At 44.2% G+C, this 21,210-nt stretch overlaps 2 protein-coding genes across 10 annotated transcripts in view; one reads left to right on the forward strand and one right to left on the reverse strand.

Moving 5' to 3' along the window:
* The first annotated feature begins 2,548 nt into the window (after positions 1–2,548).
* On the forward strand, positions 2,549–5,525 carry LOC130518133 (relaxin-3 receptor 2-like). Its single transcript, XM_057020498.1, has 2 exons — positions 2,549–2,999; positions 3,726–5,525. Exon 2 carries the CDS (start codon positions 3,800–3,802, stop codon positions 5,072–5,074), a length of 1,275 nt encoding a protein of 424 aa, XP_056876478.1. The 5' UTR covers positions 2,549–2,999; positions 3,726–3,799; the 3' UTR covers positions 5,075–5,525.
* A 307-nt stretch (positions 5,526–5,832) lies between these two features.
* LOC130518217 (ras/Rap GTPase-activating protein SynGAP-like) overlaps positions 5,833–21,210 on the reverse strand; it is a 26,034-nt gene continuing 10,656 nt past the window's right edge. For 6 of the 9 annotated variants that reach the window (XM_057020646.1, XM_057020647.1, XM_057020653.1 and 3 more), the window contains 16 exons: positions 19,646–19,799; positions 19,161–19,259; positions 18,789–19,049; positions 18,355–18,690; positions 18,128–18,272; positions 17,782–17,926; positions 16,891–17,127; positions 16,292–16,493; positions 15,341–15,531; positions 14,712–14,916; positions 13,595–14,164; positions 12,133–12,624; positions 11,882–12,043; positions 11,336–11,547; positions 10,358–10,430; positions 5,833–9,160 (listed from right to left, as the gene is read on the reverse strand). In XM_057020646.1, coding sequence (XP_056876626.1) covers positions 9,125–9,160; positions 10,358–10,430; positions 11,336–11,547; positions 11,882–12,043; positions 12,133–12,624; positions 13,595–14,164; positions 14,712–14,916; positions 15,341–15,531; positions 16,292–16,493; positions 16,891–17,127; positions 17,782–17,926; positions 18,128–18,272; positions 18,355–18,690; positions 18,789–19,049; positions 19,161–19,259; positions 19,646–19,799 — 3,520 coding nt within the window. In that variant the 3' untranslated portion in view covers positions 5,833–9,124. The remainder of the gene's footprint in view (positions 9,161–10,357; positions 10,431–11,335; positions 11,548–11,881; positions 12,044–12,132; positions 12,625–13,594; positions 14,165–14,711; positions 14,917–15,340; positions 15,532–16,291; positions 16,494–16,890; positions 17,128–17,781; positions 17,927–18,127; positions 18,273–18,354; positions 18,691–18,788; positions 19,050–19,160; positions 19,260–19,645; positions 19,800–21,210) is intronic. The other 3 variants (XM_057020648.1, XM_057020652.1, XM_057020650.1) reach the window with 2 other exon arrangements.

The following is a 21,210-nucleotide window of genomic DNA, read 5'->3' on the forward strand; positions in this document are numbered from 1 at the left end:
GTGTGTGTGTGTTGGGGGGGGGGGGGGGGGGGGACTCGGCAGATGGACGGAGCAAATCTCCATACAAACAAATCTCCATACAAACTTTACAACTTTGTTTAAAGGGTGCAGAGCTGATAGATAGATAGATAGATAGATAGATAGATAGATAGATAGATAGATAGATAGATAGATAGATAGATAGATAGATCTAAAAGTACTAGCGAGAAAATACAGGCAGCAGTGAACTAAGGTGCATTAAACAGGGTGTTAAAGTCAGCAAAACAGCCCCGAGACTCACAAATCAACTTAAAACAAATCAACAACAAAACAACTTAAAACCGTAATACAGCGGAGAAAGTTGAAAGTGCACTTACCCTGGCTGATCAACAGTTGTGACGAGAATGACAAATGTACTGAATATTAATGCAGAGGTAAGCAACGCTTGCCTTTGGCGATCTTGATCTTTAAAGGCAATTAAAGACCATTTAAAGACCACTGATCTTCAAAGACATTTGGGATCTTTGATCTTCAAGGACATACTGTATGTTGCACGTTCATGTGCTGTTATTATATAGATATATATATAAATAATATAAATATATATACAGTATATATATATATAGTATATATGTATACAAATGTGTATATATAGTATATATGTGTATATAGAGAGAGTTGCTTACCTCTGCATTAATAAACATATTGTAATAATATATATGACATATGTGTATATTATATATATATCAAATAACAGATTTAAAGGGGGTTGTTATTATTTCCTGAATGGGGCTTTAAACGCAACACTCCAGTGATCAGGCCCGAGATTTATACAACTTTGTTTAAAGGGTACAGAACCAATATAAAAAGAACTAACGAGAAAATGCAGGCAGCAGTGAACCAATGTTCGTTAAACAGGGTGTTAAAGTGGGCAAAACAGCCCCGAGACTCACAAATCACAACTTTATAACCGTAATACAGCGGAGCGCTGGACAGTGCACTTACCCTGGCTGATCAACAGTTATGACGAGAATGACAAATGTACTGTATATTAATGCAGAGGTAAGCATAGGTAAGCAACTCTTGTCTTTGAAGATCTCGATCTTCAAAGACCTTCAAAGACAAGAGTTGCACGGTCATGTGCAAAAGAGATGCGCCGCTTGAGGTGTTATGCCTTCGTTTAACGGCAGGGGGCAGCAACGCTCCACTGCCAACGGCTCCGCTCTAACTGGCGTCGCGCCTCTCATTGACCGCTCTCATTCTCATTCTCATTATTTTGAATTTGGCCAAAAGTGACTCCGTTACAACCGTTTCTTACCTTACACAAAGTAAACGTCCAGGGTGCCCTGTGGTGTGCTGGAGCTATTCCTGTGGTGAACACTGGGATAGGCTCCAGCACCGGTCGTGACCCTTGGTAGGATTAAGCAGTGATTTACAGAAGATGAACTAAAGGCCTACTAAAAATGCCCCAAACTATCAATTATATGTATATGCAGTATTATCAACAGCTACAATAAAGACTCCAAACAAACTCTTTTGACTGCTTTTTTGCTTTAAATTGTATTAATGGAAACGATGCGCCGAGTAAAGTAGAAAGACCCATTTATTCCCAGATTTGTTACATAACTCTTTTTCCTTAAGCATCTCCCCATAACAACCTAATCTGCAGGAGTGCAGATGAACACGAGAGTCAGTGTTTAAACTTAATTAGGGACAGGTTTGAAGATTTGACTGCTTTATTTTGCCATTGAAACACAGCCATGAAAATGACCATAAATTGTTGAATTTATAGAACATTGCACAGTCCCATCTGCCTGGCTGATTGACCACCTGTCTTCCGGTAAATCTCCATTGCTAACCAATATTTTGAATATATCCTTTATTAATATTAGTAGCAGCAGTTGTGGTAGTCTTAATGAAACCTTCCCCACACGTCAGTTTAGTTTCCGTTATTTAATGCCTCATATCCTGGGCCCAAATGTCGCGGCTGCCCCCTACTGGATATTAATTACATTACACTTTAATTCGTGTAATAAGAGCCGGAGCAATGTTAGCTTCATCTGCAAATGTGCTAAAAGATCTCGAGTAGAAAGAAAATAATTAGTCTAATAATCAATTTTGGTGTATCTGGTGGAGGTTTTTGAGGGTTTTACTTGTGTCTTCAAGCGGTAAACTGAATGCTCCAGTTAATGTGTACTGTGTCTCTTGTTTTCTTCTTCCATGCTTCTGTTCAGACAGGCTGACATTAATCAACATCCCTGCTCCTCCAACATAATCTCATCTTGTCCTTCACTGCTGACATCACTGAAGCTTAATCTAATCTTGGGGGGGAAAAACTACATCAGTTATGAATGGGGGGTAGAAATTGGCCTTGTTGCAATTTTAGTCAGTTTTTCATTTTTATCAACACACATACAAAGAAAACATATCTTATTTTCAGAAAGTGAGCAGGAGAAAAATATTTTGATATGCAGCAAATTTTTCATCATTGTTTGAAAACAGTTTGGAGCCCAAAACCTGAGAAAACGAGTGTTCTCATCCATGAAAAATTCACAAGTAAACAAAAAAAGGAAGGGGAAGAGAGGCGAGAGGTCACTCTTTTGCACAATCCTGTAAAATCTCTGCTTTCAGAATGATGTTATTGTGATTTTGTGGCTCCAATTCAGCATCAAAATCACAGCAGAGACAAACTAAATCATTTCATGATTTCTGAAGAATATTTGGCCCGAAACCGTGTTTATGTTGCCTAAACGATCATTATCAAATGGGTTTAATCTGAAAAACTAATTGTCTCTAACTTTTTTATGACCTGATTTTCACAAATCTGAGTGTCACCAGTAATTTCGAGTGATGTTTTCCTTTGTTGGACACATCCAGTGGAAAAAACCTGATGGGTGGAGCATGAATTCAGGGTTTTTGACATCCGCGCTGCCGCCTTTAGTTATTTCAAGCTGCTCCTCAGAGCTGCTGGTTGCAAGAGAACGGTGGAAAGCTGAACATTTTCCTCCTGCAACATTCAGGTGAGTTCATTTTCCCCCTCATTTGTAACACAAAAGTTAAAGAACAGCCCAGTTGAAGAGTTTATGCATGTTAAGTGACTCAGTTCTGTGTATATTTGTTACCCGAAGCCTAAGTCTTACTTTAATATTGGCTGCATGGTCAAAAAGGTTTAAATGAGCTCTTTCTGGAAGTAGTAGGTCCAGATCAAATGATTTATACTTATTTTTTTCAAACAATGTACTTAAAAACAGTAAATAATTAAGTCAATCAATTTAATCTCAATTTCTGCACTTTATTCAAAATTGACTTACTCGATATTGTCCCCGTGTGTCATGATGCTACAGGTACTCGAGGATAAAAGGTCAAATTATTGCTAATTTCTAATTGGGAAAAAAGATAAATTCCAAGAAAGACGAAAGACATCAGAACGTGCCATTTTTATAGGTCAGGGTGAACAAAAGGATCTGTTTATTTATTGAAATAAATCCTCAGATCAACCCTAAACTCACCTTTAAGTCTGGGTAATACTCATCAATACTGACACCAAATTCTCATGGCATATAGTTGATATATATAAAGAGCTTCTGCTGCTTCAGATGGTGGAATTAGTACAACTGTATCCATCAATATCCACATTTCTCCTCATAAAAGTTTATTAGTTAGGAAATCGGTTTATCTGACCAGGCTAATGGTCTTGTTAGCTCATTGTGCAGATTATGTAATCACCATTTCCTTTTTCCTTTCAGCGATTAATGATTGTCAGCTCATAAACAGGCCCCAGTACTGATTTTATAGGTGATAACTGGCGGAGGGACAACAAATGTTGGATTCCCTTTGCTGCAACAACATGTCCGACGCCTTCAGGACTCTCCCGCACTTCTATCACTTCCCCACTGATTGCAATGCGAGCCTCCCCTGCAACACCTCCCACCTGGTCTTCAGCGGCTTCAACTGGTCCTTCTCCAGCATGGACGGTGAGCTGGAGTTTGTGGATGACGGATTATTGTGGATGCGAGTCGTCGTGTCGGTGGTTTACTCCATTGTGGCCACAGCGGGGGTGTTGGTGAACGTGTTGGTGATGTTCCTGCTGTATTCCACACACACCATCACCACAGGCACCATCAACTTCTTCGTGTTTAACCTGGCTTTGGCCCACCTGCTCTTCTCCATGGTCCTGGTGTTCTGGGCCATAGAGATCGCGCTGGACTACAGCTGGCCTTTCAGCTTAAGCGTGTGCAAGGCCGTGTGCTTCCTCACGGGGCTCAACGTCTACGCGAGCTGCTTCTTCCTGGCGGCCATGAGCTTGACCCGCTACTGCTATGTGGCCACGGCGCTCAAGTCCAGCAGATCGCTGTGCAGCAGACCGTGCACCTCTCAGGTGGTCACGGCCTTCATCTGGGCCGCCGCAGTGATTGCGGCGTCGCCCCGAGGGGTCTTCGCCGAACTGGCACACCTGGGCAGCGGCAACGACACGGCGTGCGTGCTGCGTTTCCCCAACGGCACGGCCTGGCTCGGAATAAACCAGCTCCTGAGGATGGTGCTGGGGTTCCTGCTGCCGTACGCCATCATCACCCTCTCCTACCTGCTCCTGCTGCGCTTCCTGTGTCGTCACAATCTGAGGGGCAGCAGCTCCCGGAGGAAGGCCAACGTGTCCAGATCCGTGGCCGTGGTGGTGCTCTCCTTCTGCGTCTGCTGGTTCCCCTACAACATCCTCTCGTTCTGGAGCAGCCTGATCCAGCTTGACATGGTCCAGTTCTCCCTCTCCTTCTTCTGGGCTCAAACCTATTTCTTCCCCGTGGCCAACTGCCTGGCCTTCACAAGCAGCTGCTTTAACCCCGTCATCTATTGCTTGGTGAGGAAGGAGTACCGCGCCGCTCTCCGCAACCTTCTCCTCAAGTTGTACCGCACCAGCATGTCCATGACGCCCCGTGGCATCCGCTCTGAGGTGGCGCCGGAAGATGCCCGCCAGCTGGCCATTCCGCTCCACAGCGTGTACACCATGACGAGCCAAAGTGACATCAGGAGGCATGCACCTCTGGCCGCCCTCCCGACTGTCATGTCCACTGTGTCAGGGCCCGATTCAGTACACATTTGATTTATAAATGCTGATTAAAGCAGGAAAACAGGAACCCCCCCTCTCTCGGAGTCCAAAAGATAAAAATACCCCCGTCAACAGATGCGTCCAGCTGTTAAATCTCAGCGCTTTCCTCATCCTGCTCCACAATGCTGAATGCAATATTTCACCAGAGTTGGCTAAACCGCGTGTGGTGTTGCAAGTCGTGCCGGAGGGCACTGACAGCAGATCCAAGACAGAAGACAGGAAGAAACTGGGAAAAAAAGAGTCAAATGTGTTTGTAAAATATACAAAGTACAGCTGCCGGAATGTTAAAGCTTAAATGTCTTTCTATTGTTTCATGATATCAATGCGTAATTGTACACATTATACATAATCTAAATGAATGTTCAGTATTGCAGTTTGACTTCTCGTGTCCAGGTTTGAGGACGTTTTAAATGGAATTAGTAGTAAAACTAAACCTAAAAATGGGTCTGTTTGTCTCTGTCATCATTTCTCTGATAATTAAAACCACTGACTTGCATGTTGGTGAATATACTGGTTTTTACTCTCATAGTAACAACAAAAGTGTAAAAAAAAACCCAAAGAAGTTGTAATTTAAAAATAAGGACACATGTAGCAGATGTCTCTATTTTAAAAGCAAAATAATCTTTGTTTTTTGTTAATTGATGTTGTCAGGTATGTAGGACACGTCAGCAAACATCTAGTGAAGACAGAAATGTCCACTTTCAGGGTCTTTGGAGTTATTAAAGAGGTGTCAGATTGAAGATGCAGACAAGTGCAGGGATTTATTAGTTTATTTAAATCACTCCAGAAAAAAAAAAATCACCTGTAAAATGAATACATTCCCTTTGTTCAAACAAAACAAATCATATCGATCAAGTATACTTACACTAATCATTATATGAGTTACGAGCGCAATCATACCTACAATAACTACCATTATAAATAAATCTACCGACACTGAACGTCCACCACACAACATCAGGGGGGAGGAGGGTATGGCTTATCAACGGGGCATGGCTTCTTTCGAAAGAAATGTCAAGTAAATGAAGGTATTACATCCAGTGGGCCCAATATAAGTCAGTAATCTCATCAAATACTGTAAATATTTGCAACACAGTAGATCAATTGTGCAGAATAATAGCTGCCAAGAAAAAAAAAAACTTTAGTTCCCTTTCCAAAACAATTGATTGATTTTATAAAACATAAATATATCGATAGATGTGAAACACCCCTATTTAAAATATACAAGGTGTCTCATTTTATTCATCAGATCCTCACTTGGATCAGAATAAATATCCTTTCAAAGGTCGGGACTCTGTAAACATAAAGCACGTCCAGAACAACCACCGTCGGGCCTAATTACACTTGGCGTGCGGATTATTTTCTTTACATGAAGAAAAGCAGCATTTGCTCCCTTTTATGTCAATAACTAAGCATATATGAAGATGAGAGGCAGAAATCAACCGCCCAAAAAAATCAAAACTCCCGCAGTGGTCTCAGCACACACTCCTCACTTCCGCATTTTCATTGAATTGAGTATTTGGCTTTAATAGTTGGGTATAAAAAGTCCTTGTTAGCGCTAAATGCGAATCGAATCGATCCTGTGAACTGTTTTGTGAACTGTAACGGCACTTCAAGACAAAAGGGTCAATTTTAATAACGCTCCTGCGTCGGACAGATTTTAGCAAATGGAAATTTAGACAGATTTCTCTGTCAAGGCATCGCTGCCTGTGGAATAATCAGGATTAAAGAACCCACTCGGGGGCAGTTTAAGGATCCTTTTTCCTTTAAGAAATGGGTTCAAATCCAGAAGGAGGGCTGCACCGCTGCAGCTAACACAGAGAGGGATGTCAAGAACACATGGAGGTATATAATATCTCTATATATGTATATCTTAAATGGTTTTTATATTTGGATTTTGAATCACAGCTTGTCTAGAAACTAAATCATCGCTGCAGGATTACACTTGAAAAACTGGCCTAATGAACAAAAGGTGAATTCAAAGATGACCTAAAACTGCAATCCAGCGTGGCTGAAAGAACCGCCGAGTCCAGGTCCTCTATGTCTCTAACACACACTGGGAAACTGTACAGCTCTCCTCTGGTGAACGCAGCACTGGTGTCCGGGCTGCAGCATTAAGAGTTCATAATAGAATATCGTAATATAAGCGTCAGAGTTTTACCACAAGTTCAACATGCCTGGATTCCTAGCCTTGATTTGATTACATTTTACATATAAGAATAAATATACATGAAGATATTTTATACATTTTTGTCAACATAAACGTAGAACTTTTGTATCGCAGATATTCATATCGAAAGGAAAAGGGAAAAAATGGTTCTTTTAAAGGCAAGAGGTTAAGATAAATTATATTCAACATGGAATCTGGAATATAAATGATTTAAACGTACAGTTTACCATCACACCGCTTATTATTTCATCACCTGACTAAAAGATGTACAGGAAAAAAAACAAACCAAGGTCTCCCTCTTTTTTTTTAAATGTAGTGGTATTGTTGTTTTGGGCCCTGCAGCACGGACTGTAAGGCAGTCGCTTCCTATGCACATATACTACATGAACCTGCATTTTCTAGTTCTCTTCTGTTGTTTCACTCTTTTTTTCCTCTCTTTTTAACGACCGTGCGTGACGCAAAAGGCTGAACGCCCTCCCAGAGAAACGGAAGAGCGTCAAATCCACTCACGTGTTCCCACATAGGATAAGCACATGCAGAACTATTGCACATCTGGGAACAGAAGGACACAGAAGCGCTCATATCAACCACAGCACTTTTCCAAACCAGTGTTACAAAGTGCTGCGCAACGAAAACAAGGAAAGGCACGAAAGCTGAAAATATGCAACTCAATAAAAGGGTGCGGATGTTTTTAAAGGGGGGGTTCTTTTAAGCCTTTAGAAAAATGAAAATGCCCTGCAGCTGCTGCAGGGAGACCCTGTGAGTGAGGCGAAAGCTGCGCCGCCTGTTTCTGAGATGGGACCGTGATCTGATGCAGATTCCCATCGCCACCAGGTCGAGTCTGACCTCGCTGTCGACGTTCCACGCTGGTCCAGTAATGAGTGACAGATTTGGCAGATTATTCACTGGTTAAAAATATCATTTGGAGCATGAAAATACAATGAAATAAAAAGTCTTTGCACCACTTGTTACTCTGCAGCTGGTTACATCCTGGTCGCTCAGCAGGAGTCCATCGGTGTCCCATAATGCATCAGCAAACATCCTCTGAGCCGCCCACCCTCCACCTGCTCCCTGAATCATGTCACCGATTCATCACCATTCCTTTTACAAATGTAACCGAAGCAAAACCTTTTCTAAAGTTCGCATTTAAGAGGTTCGGTAGCTTTAAGAAACAGTGGGTTCTCTGGCTTTACACCTCCTGCTAATATTAAACGGTGAAAAAAGAGAGTTGGGTGGTATTATGAGCAGTTAGCGCTTCGTTCGCCGGCTAGACGAGGCAGTTGTAATATCAGCGGTACGACAATCACATTAACAGCCTCTGCAGTTGCCGTTGAATGAAGAGCGTAACCTTATTCTTTGCCTGGGCCCCCTGTTGAAAGATCAGTGATGACAAATGTGTGGATAAAACAGCTGTTTGTCACGGGAACGCTGCGCTCATTAAAACCGTTTCCCCACACGTCGCCCGCAACCGCTCAAATTACGCGAGAGCGAAGCGCTCGTAGATCATCGCCAACACCTCCTGTCACGTCTTCTGGTCAAATAAAGGAACTCGGATTCAGTATTGCCGTAGCTGTGGCACTGGCTTATGTGTGAGTCAAAAATGTAGCAGAAGATGCACCGTGCACACTAGTCCACACGCTAAACTGATTGTCAAGTTCTGGAAAAGTTTGAATATGTGCAAATTTAAAAAAAAAAAAAACACCCAAAAAACAACCCCAAAACAAACCCTCAAATAAACAAAATCTAGGATGAAGCCCCTTTGGTCCCGGTGGATCTGGCAGAGCTTCTCTCCATGTGTCTCTTGTGGGATGATCATACTGGTCTTCTTACACCCGAGTGACCATCAGGACCTCTGGTCACTTGGAAATTGACAGTCAGGATCCGGGGTGGCCGTAACCCTGGTTGATAGACTGAGGAGGCAGAGGAGGTGAAATTAGAACCCAGGAGAGCATCTGGGGGCTGCGAGGATCAAGGTGCAATATGTAAGAAGACACCCAGCTTTTAAGAATCAACCTTCAAGGAATTGCGGTGCATCACCAGCATAACTAATAATAGTATTGGCAATATTGGACAGTAAGCTTACATGGAAGTGGTCAGCTCAGGAGAGCACCAGGTGGAAGCAGCTGGTTTGTTTTGATCATTTTAACTTAATGTTTAAAGCTGTGTGTTACTTATTGCACCTTTAGGGACAAGGCCAGATTTTAGAAAGCAGACGGACAAGAAAAGACCACTTGCACGATGCAGCAGCCCTGTATCGTAGCGCAGCATGAACATTAATGTATCTAAACCTAGTGAGCAGCTAAGTCAAACCTCAGGTTTTCTCTTTTAAAATGCTTATTTGTGACGACGGCCAACTAGGTGCCGGCAGCAGCTACGTGACCGCTCTGCAGATCCATCATGTTCACCTCTCAGCAAGAGAGACGAGTCCGATTCCCCCAAATATCAACCGGCGTGGGAAAAAAATCAACTTCCATCATCTTCAGTCACCAAAGACTTTTTCCACACTCAAACGCTTCACCAAATGAGGGAATAGCTTCATAATGCTGGGAACTGAGCTGGTGTTGGGAATCGTTTAAAAATAAAATCACGACGGCGCCTCTGTTTGAGCTAAAAGAGGGCCAGATTGCAAATCAGACTGGAGTAAAATAAAAAAAAATAAAAAAACGGCAGGGTGTCTATTCTTATCACAAGCTAATATTTATTTAACAAGGCTGTTGTAAGGTAGTTCTGATCTGACAATAAATCCGGCAGTGCAGTGCATTCTGGGAAATAACAACGATCCCTTTTAGGTGGAGATCGTTGGGTTCCTTCCCAGGCTGCAGATAAATGAACTCCCCGTTCATCTCCTGTCTGTCCACACTGATCACTACTCTTTTCATTGTGCCTTGAGGGGTGTCGAGAAGATCATGAAATGCTATTTCAGAGGTGATAGAATTGGACTTTTGAAAGATGGCAACAGGTGAAGTGCATGATGTCCTGGAGCGCTTTTTTTCCCCCCCTAGCTTTGCTAAATGCTCTGGATGTGATGTAAGGATGATGGAATCTGTTTTAGGACATGATTGTTTTAGCAAATAGGGATGATAAAAGACGTAGACACAGGCACAAACCTGGTCTGTGAGGATTCGAGGCCTAATATCAGGAATGGCACCCCCTCTCAGCTCATCTTCCACAGCCATGAGTCTGACAACAGGGAAATAGAGAGAAACATACCGGTTGATAAAAATAGGCTTATGAAGCCGGTGTTCTTCATGTTTACTGTAGGATTAGGTGGCCATTATTACGGTTGTGACGTGTCCCTGGCTACATTCAGGCTAATCTAGAATCTTCTAGAACACAGTCCATAGGTTTTATGAATGGCCTCGCCCACTCGGGTTGCGTAGGTCACAGCTTCACATTTATTTGTTCACATTCACGCCGTGAAGACACATTTTGGGGTCCGGTGTCTTGCTCAAGCACACCCGATGTGGAAACCGCCGCACGACGACCTTCTAAACAACCAGCTGAGCCACTGCCACCGTGTCTGATGGATTCATCCCATTTTTCTTTTTCTTTGCTGCAGCGGAAAGGTAACTGAAATGTTACTCCTTGTATTTTTTTCATTTCTGCACCACTTACAGCTGGATTTCTACTGTAGGATGATGGAAAACGTTGACTTATTCACTCGCATATGCTTTTGGCATGTATTTTCTGCAATGTAATGACAGTGATGATGGAAATAAACTCTTTCTTCTGCAGACTTTGCTCACGAGTGCAGGAAACATTGACTCAATACAATAAATGTATGTTTACAAAAATTTCCCAAATTCCCAAGCGTAGGAAATGTGTTAGTAATGTCATATTTTTCATGGTATTTTTAAAAAATAATTTAATTCACCTAAATTATGGCATATTAGTGTTGTATTTTTAGGGTTTTGGGGATTAAACCTGGACTGTTTCTGTACACCTTGTCAACGACATCAAGGGCTGACCACAAGGGGGCGGTATCAGGGCATAGACTTGTCTAAGACATGTCTCGTGTCATATTCTATTGTAGGTTCTGAAGTGAGGTCTGCACCGCCTCACGTGTCGACCAGGCCGCTACGCACCTGCTGATGATGCCTTTGATCTGACAGTCCTTCTCCACCTGCTGCTGCTTCAGACGGCGCTCGCTGTCTTCCAGGCGGTTCTGATACTGCTGCAGGATCTTGCTGGTCTGCTGCTCCTGCGATAAAAGCCTCTGCTCGTACTCCTCGAGCTTGCGATGGGACATCTTCAGGCGCTCCTTCAAAGAATGGATCTCTTCCTCGTACTCTTTCACCTGAAACAACAAAGTCTGTCAATGGACTTCCAGAGGTGATGCTAATGTTCCACAGCTGCTACACTGATGCCTGTCTATAAATAAAAGGAATCCTGTGCACAGACCTGCACTCCACTTACTTTAAGGTTACTTTATATTAATGTGAAAAAGGCTGAAACACTGTAGCGCACCTCATGATGAGTGGTCGAGCACTATGTTTACTGTACATTGGCGATTTAGTAACCACTTACTGTCTGATAAAAACCCTTAGTACCCCACACAAATCATGATTATAGTGCTAAGTCCTTGTCAACTATTGAACTCATGCGTTTAATGGAAAGATGGAAAAGCCAACCCTATCTAGTCGCGACTCGTCCATGCTCTTGGAGTACTCTTTGAGCTGGCCTTCTCGGTCCGGCCGCAGGCTCTCAATATCGGCGGAGAGATGAGGCATGTTGGACACCCAGGCGACTGTCCGCTCATTGAGGGCTGGGGTGTTCAAGGTCGACTGGGAACCCTGACAAGAAAGGACGAGACAGCTTGATGATGGTTCAAACAGACGTCAGAGACTATTAATGTGACCTTAGAACAAGACATGAGCGTGACCTGTTTATTGCCTGGTTTCAGCAGGTGCTGCTGTGGCGGCTGCAGCTGTGACTGCGCAGACTTCTTGGTGTTCTTGGTCGGGGTGTCGGTGGACACCTCTCCGGCAGCCGCCGGGCCCTGGCTCTCTTTGGCGGAGCTGGTCTGGTATGGAAGCCCAGGAGCCGGGCTGTCCGTTACCGACAGCTGCGCCTGTTCCTGCTGCTGCGCCGCCTGCTGCTGCTGCGCCTGGCGAAGCTTCGGCTGACCGCCGCTGAAGTTGGCGTCGGAGGAGTCGAGGAGGAGGTTCCTGCTCTGCGGCCGCACTTTTGGAGGAGTGGCAGTGGCCGGAGTGTTGATGGACCGCTGCGACTTCAGGTGTGGAGGGGCGATGGACGATTGGCGGACAGGATGAACGGTGGTCGGGGGCGTGGCCAGTGAGGCAGGCGTGCCGGTGCCCGTCGCGGTCTGAGATGTGATGCCCACCAGGTGCTGCTGCTGCTGCTGAAGAGAATCCTGAGAAGATGAAAAGGTGGGAAAATGATCAAGACAGGCCAAAACACTGAACATTTTCTATTTCTATATGATCAAAAAAACATTAAAACAGCAACAATAGACAGAAAATATAAACAACTGAGTTTGGTCTCTAATGGCTGAGCAAGACCAGAAGATGATTAAATGGAAAGATAAAGCATTACCCTGACACATTATCAGTATAAATAAACAGGAGGCTTGTGGTATTTGTTCCACTCCAGCCCACGCAGACACAGAAATAGCTCAATGCTTCATCGTTAAGCACTTTACTTTTGTAAAGATGTATTGTAAACATCAGTGTTTACTGATCAGCTCCATCGCTAAATACTGCCCTGAAAATACCTCAGTCGAGCAGAAGACGCCATCATGACCTCTGCCAACGAGCACCGTCTCTCTGCACATTTGGATAAATTGTTTGTTTGTTACCATGGATGATTTTTTTTGGTTTGGTGATGGTGATCACGATAAATAAGCAATAAACTCCCAGACAGGTTGTGCTTCTGATCTTCTTCTCTGTGTCCCAGTCAAATTTTGTCTTTTAATACCTTCAATAGGAGCGCGCAGCGACGGGAAACGCGATGACCGACACCGTTACTGCTGCATGTTTCTGACGCTCGGCCTGTTCAAACAGGAGCAGAGTGCGGCTGCAATTTATGTCAAGCACCCTTCACAGTGCAGCGGTTCACTGAACAATCCTGCAGCCGCTGGCTGTCTGGAACGTAGCAGCCCTCATTTAGAAGCACCCTCGCGTCAGTTTCACACACTACAGCTGTCGAGAAGGTCGCGTCCTAAAGAATTCCTTCATGTGCACCCTAAAAACCTTGACAATAAACCCATGACTGCACACTTAGCTGCCACAGGAGAATATAATGTTTCCATTAAGTGATCTGCCAGAAAGAAATCCTGTTTAATATAATCCCAAACATGATAATGTCAGGAGACAGCTCTGTACCTGCACCTGCAGCGACAGCTGGTGCCAGGCGAAGTCGTTGCTCTGATTCTGCCGGGTGAAATCATCGCTGTAGCTGTGCGAGTGAACAATGCTGGGCTGCACCAGGCTGCTCTGCGTCCGCAGGGCCGACAAGTCCTCGCTGCGGGAGAAGGCGCTGTTGCCAAAGGCCGGCTGGTAGTCGAGGTGGCCGTTCTCTGGCTCCGGGGCGAGCAGAAGAGGAGGGGGATGCGACTGGGATTGAGCTGGGGAGTTCTGCGCCGCCAGATGGAATAGCGGGTTCTGGAAGGACAGGGGGAAGTTCATGGCAGCCGCTGCGTGCTGCTGCTGCTGAGAGATGGACTCTGTCGGACCCCCTATGTGGCCCATCTGGCTCAGCCTCAAGCCCGAACCCGCTGAGCCGGCCGGCATATGCCGGAGAGGGCCGCAAAGGTTCCCGAAGCTGTGGCCCAGGCCGGCGATGGAGGCCTGGGAGGAGGTGAGCATGTCTCCCACTGAGTTCAGGTTGGAAATGCTGTTCATACGGGAGTCCTGAAGGTCCATCATGGACACGCTTTTATTCACACTGTGGACCTGAAGAAAAACAAGAGTAAATTAAATTTAAAGCGCTTCGTTTGCTGCTTTAAAAACAGTAAAACTGTCATACACACAAAATCTACATTTATAACCCTGGTGTTTAATCACCTTTTATTTCATTGTGTATATAAAAAAACACAATTGTACAACATCAAATGCAAATAAAGAAAACTGACAGATATCCGCAACGACATATTTAAAATTACTTTTCCACACGTGCACCTGCACGAGACCCTAAATTTAGAAGTAAAACAACAAATAATTTGTTCTTTTTGCATCAGGATACGTTAAAAAATCTTGCACACAGAATTAATATTTTTAATAATTACTGTTGTAATTTTAAAAGAATTTCCTTTTTTGCACCCAAAGGGTTTTATGGCTATTAATAAAACACATTTTAGAATTGTTAATATAAATACAGCGTACTAAAAAACAAACCCCAGCATCTTTTCGTTTGTACACCTTAATAATGCTGAATACATTTTTGAACATGAACTTACATTAAAAACGGCGAAACAGGGAGATGACTTTGTTTGAACCGTACCTTTGGATCCGGTTCTGTAATGTCTGAGCTACTTGTGCAGTACGCTGGGCTCGATCGAGCCAGCGGAGGGCGGGTCACGTAGAACACCTCCCTCGAAGAGCGCAGGTCCCGTTCTGCCAGACGTCTCATGTTCAGATTGGATGAGAGAGATTCCACAGCCGAGACTCCGGTTGTAGGCGATGGCAGGCGGGAGATGTCTATGGAACTGGGGACACAAGAGACCTGGAGTTACTGGCTGGCTCCAGCCCCCCCGCTGGCCGACACCTCGGGGGTTGGTACTGACTGGTGGCTGCTGCTGTTCCAGTAAATGGATGTTACAGCTATTGTTGTTATCATTTAGATAACAAACCAATTCGGCATTAGCTGGTCGGAGGTAATGAGCACAAGTCCGGTCCAGTTCTGCTTAAGAGTTCTTATGATTGTTATAATGAGAACAATTTAATGTGGGCAGATCCAGACTGTTAAAATAGATTAAAACACAATAAAGGGTCTCTGTAGGAGTGTGTAGTAACAGATGGTGAGCATAAATTTATATTCCAAAGTGATGACTGGTAATCATGCCCAGTTTGTCGAGCCATTATAGCCACTGAAACTGCCAATCTGGATGCAGGGGAAGTGCAGAACCAAACCTGTTTAAGTCGCGCATCATATGGCTTTGGAAGTCAGACGACTTGAGGCGGTTGAAGGACGGCCGTGAGAAGAGTCTGTCCTTGGGTCTGTCTGGCTGGTGGTTGGAGGGCATGTGGAGCTGCGGGTTCCTCAGAGCCACGTTGATGTCGTTCAGCAGCCGCGGCAGAGGGCCCAGCTTGAGAATGGCGTCCTGCAGCAGGAGAATTTCAAAATTTAAAAAATGAATAATCTAATCTAATAATCTTTCACATCAGTCCAGACACATTTGATAGATTTTTCTACTTTCAGCATGTCATTTATTAGAATCCACCTTTGTTATGTAATGTTCTTTTCCCCCTCTATGTCTGAACTAAATAAAGAAAGTTAGATGCGTTTCTCATTCTGAGCTATTTTCATCAGGTACACGCAGCTGGTCAGCATTAATTCAGGAATAAAGTGACAACAGGGCTGAAAATAACTGTGCTGATGTATTCTGATATAAAGGAGCTGCGAACGGAAGTGTTGAGAGCTTCCAGAGTCTAAAAAGGACACTAAACATGCCTTATATTTTAATATATTACTAATATATTACATATTACATCAAGATGCCATGACAGCAGATTAGACCTAGAAGAAACCTTCATTTAGGTGTCTTTTTGTGAATCACAGGAGGAAAAAAGAACTCTGTATTAATAACTGAACACTCATTCAAAGCTTTGTGCCATCTGATAGAGTGTTTCAAGTTTCACTACTTGTCTACACCAGAGATTGGTAACTTCTACAAATGTGCACAGGTACACAGAAAGTTTAGCCTATGAATTCCTTCAAAATGTCATTACATGCACAAATGCAGCTTAAAAGCCTTCCATCTGTTTACCTCTGAAGCCAACGTGACTTGCATGTTGAAATATCAATTCTACAGTAATCTTTGACGTCTTCTAACGAAGACCTGCTGTCATTGCTGCACCCACCTTGCTGAGTTGGCCCATGACCTCCCACAGTAAGCTGTGGAGCATGGACAGCTCTCTGCCCAGGTCGATGTAGCCCTCGAACCCTCCGGCGTTTCCACCCGCGTCCATGTTGGAGATCTCGAAAAGAAACTGCTGCATGGAGTCCCACTCCATTTCCAGGAACTCATTCATGAAATACATGTATTCTTCCTTTGGTCCGAATCTGAGAGGTCGAGAAAAGGTCTGTTATGCTGGCATTAGACGCAAGCGCCGCTTCTTTAATTCCACCCTGGAGATGCAGATTCCACTCAAATTTTCATTTTCGAAAGGTGAAGGAGTGGAAAACATCAACCATATGCTGAAATATAAAGCAGTCCACATACTTGGCTCAGCTTTCTGCAGTTAATAACTATGCTTCATGGTAACTACAGGTGCAAATTTGCCCCAGAGGCATTGATATACCTCCTCAACCAAGCATCCAGTGTGCTGTTAAAATATTTGAATCTCACCGTACGGTCACAGCAAAACTGGAAACCTCTATTTCCAGGATATTACTCTGTAACAGGTCTCCCACCTCATACAGGAAGCGGTTTACTGGCTGGTTGCAGGCGGTGACTCACTTGCTGAAGCTGGCCAGGGTCTGCATCACCTTGGCGATGAGAGTGAGCGTGCGGGACGTGGGTTCGGCCGGGTATTCCTGCATTAGGTTGAACAGGGAGGGAGACATGATGGCCGGGCACATGAAGCGAAGGAAGAGGGAGGAAGTGATGAGGCTGTCGGCCAGATCCTCTCTTCCTCGCTCCGCGCATCTCGCTCTCCATGAGGCGAAGACTTCCTTTAGCTCCCGGGGAAATATGCTGGAATCAGAAGGTGATATTATTACCCACTGTCAGGGAGAAAAACACAGCAGCAATTAGGAGTCCTGCAAGGTCAGGCAACTAAAACAGATGGTAAATTATTGGACTGCAACCCTCCCAGGATGAGAATATGTTTGTGAAAGCATTTCTGAAATCTTTCACCATGATTTTTGCTGATATGGTTGCTGGTTGTTTGACTTTCAACACACATTAACAAACACCATCCACATAAAAAAGCTATGAAAAAAACCATGAGGTTGAAGAGGTTACCTACGATGACAGAAATCATCACTGAGAAAAATAGATTTAAGAAAATTCTGACCTAAAATAAGGAGGAAGGACTTGTGACCTTACTGCAGCTGACCACCAGAGGGAGACAGAGATGATTTGACCCTACTGTCGCGTCGCTTACGTGATTTAATTTTAATTGACACAGAGGTTAATACTTAAAAATCAATTATTTGGTCATTATTTTTTGAAGGCTTTCCTATATTACGTCCTATATTAGAATAGCAGGAACTCATATAATGTAGTAGCTCCCCCTGGTGGACAATGTCAGCCACCTTAATGTCAATTTCCACATTTTGGAGCTATTGACCATTTATACACAATAAAAGGCACACAGAGCCATACAAAGGGGAAAAAAATACTGACCAAAGAGAGTTGATAATCTTGCAGAGCAACAGTTCACAACACATGCGAAGGTTGGCTTGATGGTCAGCAAGGACTGATGGTGGGATACGCATTGGATCCACCTCACAGTTCTCCTCAGACTCGTATAAGGCTCGAATGAAGTCACCTGCACATCGTAGATCACAATGACACCACTCTTCCTTCAAACGTTGTAATAAATAATAGAGTATATCGATGGGAACGTCAAGAAATGTCCATTTCCACAATTATCTCTACATAAAAGGTATCGTTATAATAAACAGAGTTAGAATCTCGATGGTTTCGGTCAACAGGGGCTCAGAAGTGATTTTGGTTCCAGCAGGTTTACCTATAGCATCTTTGAGGTATCTGTGACCTATCAGTTTGAGGTACTCCTCCACGGCTTTCGTCGCTAGCGTGTTTTCACGAAAGATCAAGTGCTCGCGGTCCATGAACCGGTCCACCTCGCACATGGCCATGTCAGACAGGAACTCCTAGCAAGACAGAACCTTTTTTCAGCTCAACTGTGGAAAGGTTAAAAAAAAAAAGTAAAAAAGTTGGAACCGCGGGGGTCACCTTTGTCTTCCCTGTGCTTTGGAGGATGTGCACCAGAGCAAACGCCACCTCCTCTTTGCTCTTCACGCTTAACAGTGGCTCCAGAACCGCACAGAGTGTTCGGTAGTTGTTGGTGATGTACTCGGCAAACTCCTTGTACAGCTCCATCGGGAGGATGTTCATTGTCTGGTAGCGAGACTTGACCCGTAGTGAGGCGTTGATTACCTTGGCGCTCCCAACCCCGCCGCTTTTGGCCAGGACGCTGGACTGTATCACCGGGTACCACTGCTCAAAGAACTGCCGACCCGTGATGCTGGAGATGGGGATGCTGACAAGGCCGAGATATGTGCTTTTCTCCTGGATGACCGAGCAAAAACAACATTCCGAATGTCACCATTGCAGCAGTTTTTCATTTTGGAATTTGATGTTTTTTGGATTTAATTTTATTTTATTGCCTTGCGCCTCTTTTTGTCTGTCTCCTTGTACAGGTGCAAACGAAGGCTACGAATGGTAGGCAAATTGTTGAACTCAAAATGCTCTCCCCAGAAGACGGTGTCTGTCCGGGGTTTGCTGGTGGTGCGTGCATACAGCATGTCATCCAGACACAGCTCACAATAGTAACGCTTCTTCGCCGGAAGGTCTCGAGCCTCGATGATCCACAACTTGAGCACATTGTCCACGCGTCTGCTGTTGTCCTGGAAGCAAAACGCGCCGTTCTATTACGACATCAGAACAGCTTATTCAGTTTTTCCATGCTTTTCAAGCAGCTGTCAGCTTGTATTGATGCAAAGGGGCTTCCTTTGAATTGAAACTCGTGTCTCGGCTACCTTGTTTGGTTTGACGGCTCGTTGCAGATTTTCAATCCACTTGTCTCGTTCTGAAGCAGATCGGCAGGCGAAACACTTTGTCCCTGAATTGGTGGTCACCTGCAGGGAGAAGGAGGTCGGCTGAAGATCGTATCCCATATTTTCCTCACCTCACAGCTGGATATCAATGATCTCTGCCACTGTGAGCATTTTGCTAATGGGCTAAAATCATAACATCCTCTGTATGTGTTGGTGTCATGCTAAGAGTTTGCTGTTTTGACAGGAAGAGATTTAACATATCTTTTATTGCTAGCAAATGTTTCATCAATGATGGGACACTACCTCTGATCAATGGAGAAGATCCTCTAACCAGCTAGAACTAGATGGACACCTATTTACCGTTGATAGGCTTGAGAGAAAATCCCCTGAAAAGGACTTGGACGTGTTTCAGTGGACGCTAGGGGGGGGTGGGGCGGGTGTAGAAAGTAAAATGTTATGCAACACACCTCAAAGCAGTATTCTTGCCCTAAAATACTGGAGTGGACAGGTTTTATTATAGCATCTTCATCCAAAACTAGGTCCAAAGCCTCTGCAGCGCTGCTAGGGGAGAGCAGGGATTCATGGGAGTGGGATTCTTTGAAGCTCTGCATCAATCGCGTCCTGGGAAGGGGGGGAGGAAAGGAGAGAGGATTTCCGTTCAGATTCCAAGCTGCCATAAATTGCACAATTAAAAACTTCCATACAATAGACAGAAACAAAACAAGCCACTCCAAAATTGTCTGCATGCTTTATGAGATCTGATCCTCTCATAATTAGTTTATGGAGATGATAAGACCACCAGATTTACAGTTCTGGCATTTGCGGTTTGGTCTGTTGACTCGATGCCTGTGACTCATCCTGCAAGTTGAAAACAGGTTTCTTTAATTGACAAGACCTTGAATGTGATGTTTGTATGGACTTGGCATGATAAAAGAGAGTTCAGGTAATAAAGGGTTATCCCAGACCTCTATGACACATTTGGAGGAAAGGAAAAGAATGAAACTGCGGTGGAAGGGGGGGGGATGAGATGAATAAGATGAGCGGATAGCTGTATTGTCGGCTAAAATGTCAAGATGCGCCAGCAGGAGGTGAGTTTGAGTTTGATTGCCTTGATCTGTCAGCCTGAACGATAGATGGACTCATACATGTTCAAAACGCTTTGGCAGCCGAGGTTGAGCAGCTGCGTCAGAATACTCGAGTGTGAAGTCAGACGCTGAGAGCTTACGGAAGCCTCAACTCAGCGCCGCCCAGCGATCCCTGGGTGTGGAAAGACTTAAAATGGGCTGCGGTGACAGCTGTCTTAGGCAGCATTTACACACTCACAGAGGAACAGCGATTTGGCCCCAGCCTCAACACAGCACGGCGGGCTGAGATAATCCATAAACTGGTTCCAATGGCGCTTACGCTAAGGTGTGAACCAAGGTTGGATCTCCTGGTTCCCTTGTCTTTGTTGAAGGGAAAACGTATGTGCACGTCCTGACAAGATTGTGTGAGGGCAGCATAAATTGTGATCACAATGCAGCCCGGATCTTAACAGAGGTGAAGACGGAATATGAATAAGAAAAAGGCGTCCTTCAGGGGTTTGAGAGCTGTCCTGAGACGACTCGACAAGCCAAAGGTTTTTGAAGCAGACAAAGAGAAAGATACGCATCCATTAACTGTGCCTGTGTTGTAACAACAGAGTTGCTAATTAGCTCTCATTAAAGCTAAAATCCGAAGCCGAGTTAATATGGACTCACAAATTATCACCAATAAGTGGACAAAAGAAGAAAGCCAGTACTAATGCTTCCCTTTCAGTTCCGGAAGCTAAGCTAATTAGCAGTAAGTTATATTTGTGTGTTTTTCTTCTATTATTGCACCAAGTCAAAAGAAAAGTGTCCTTCTCCTCTTCTTTAGATTAGACAGACATACATCTGGTGTATTTGTCTGTCCTGGAGACACTTTCTTAAAGGTAGGAATGTCCTTCACGTCAAATCAGTTGATGAAATGTTTACTTGGCGGATCAGTTTTGCATTGCCGCTTAATAAGTTGC

This window comes from Takifugu flavidus, chromosome 21 (assembly GCF_003711565.1).
Source record: "Takifugu flavidus isolate HTHZ2018 chromosome 21, ASM371156v2, whole genome shotgun sequence".
In the NCBI taxonomy this organism is placed as follows: domain Eukaryota; kingdom Metazoa; phylum Chordata; class Actinopteri; order Tetraodontiformes; family Tetraodontidae; genus Takifugu; species Takifugu flavidus.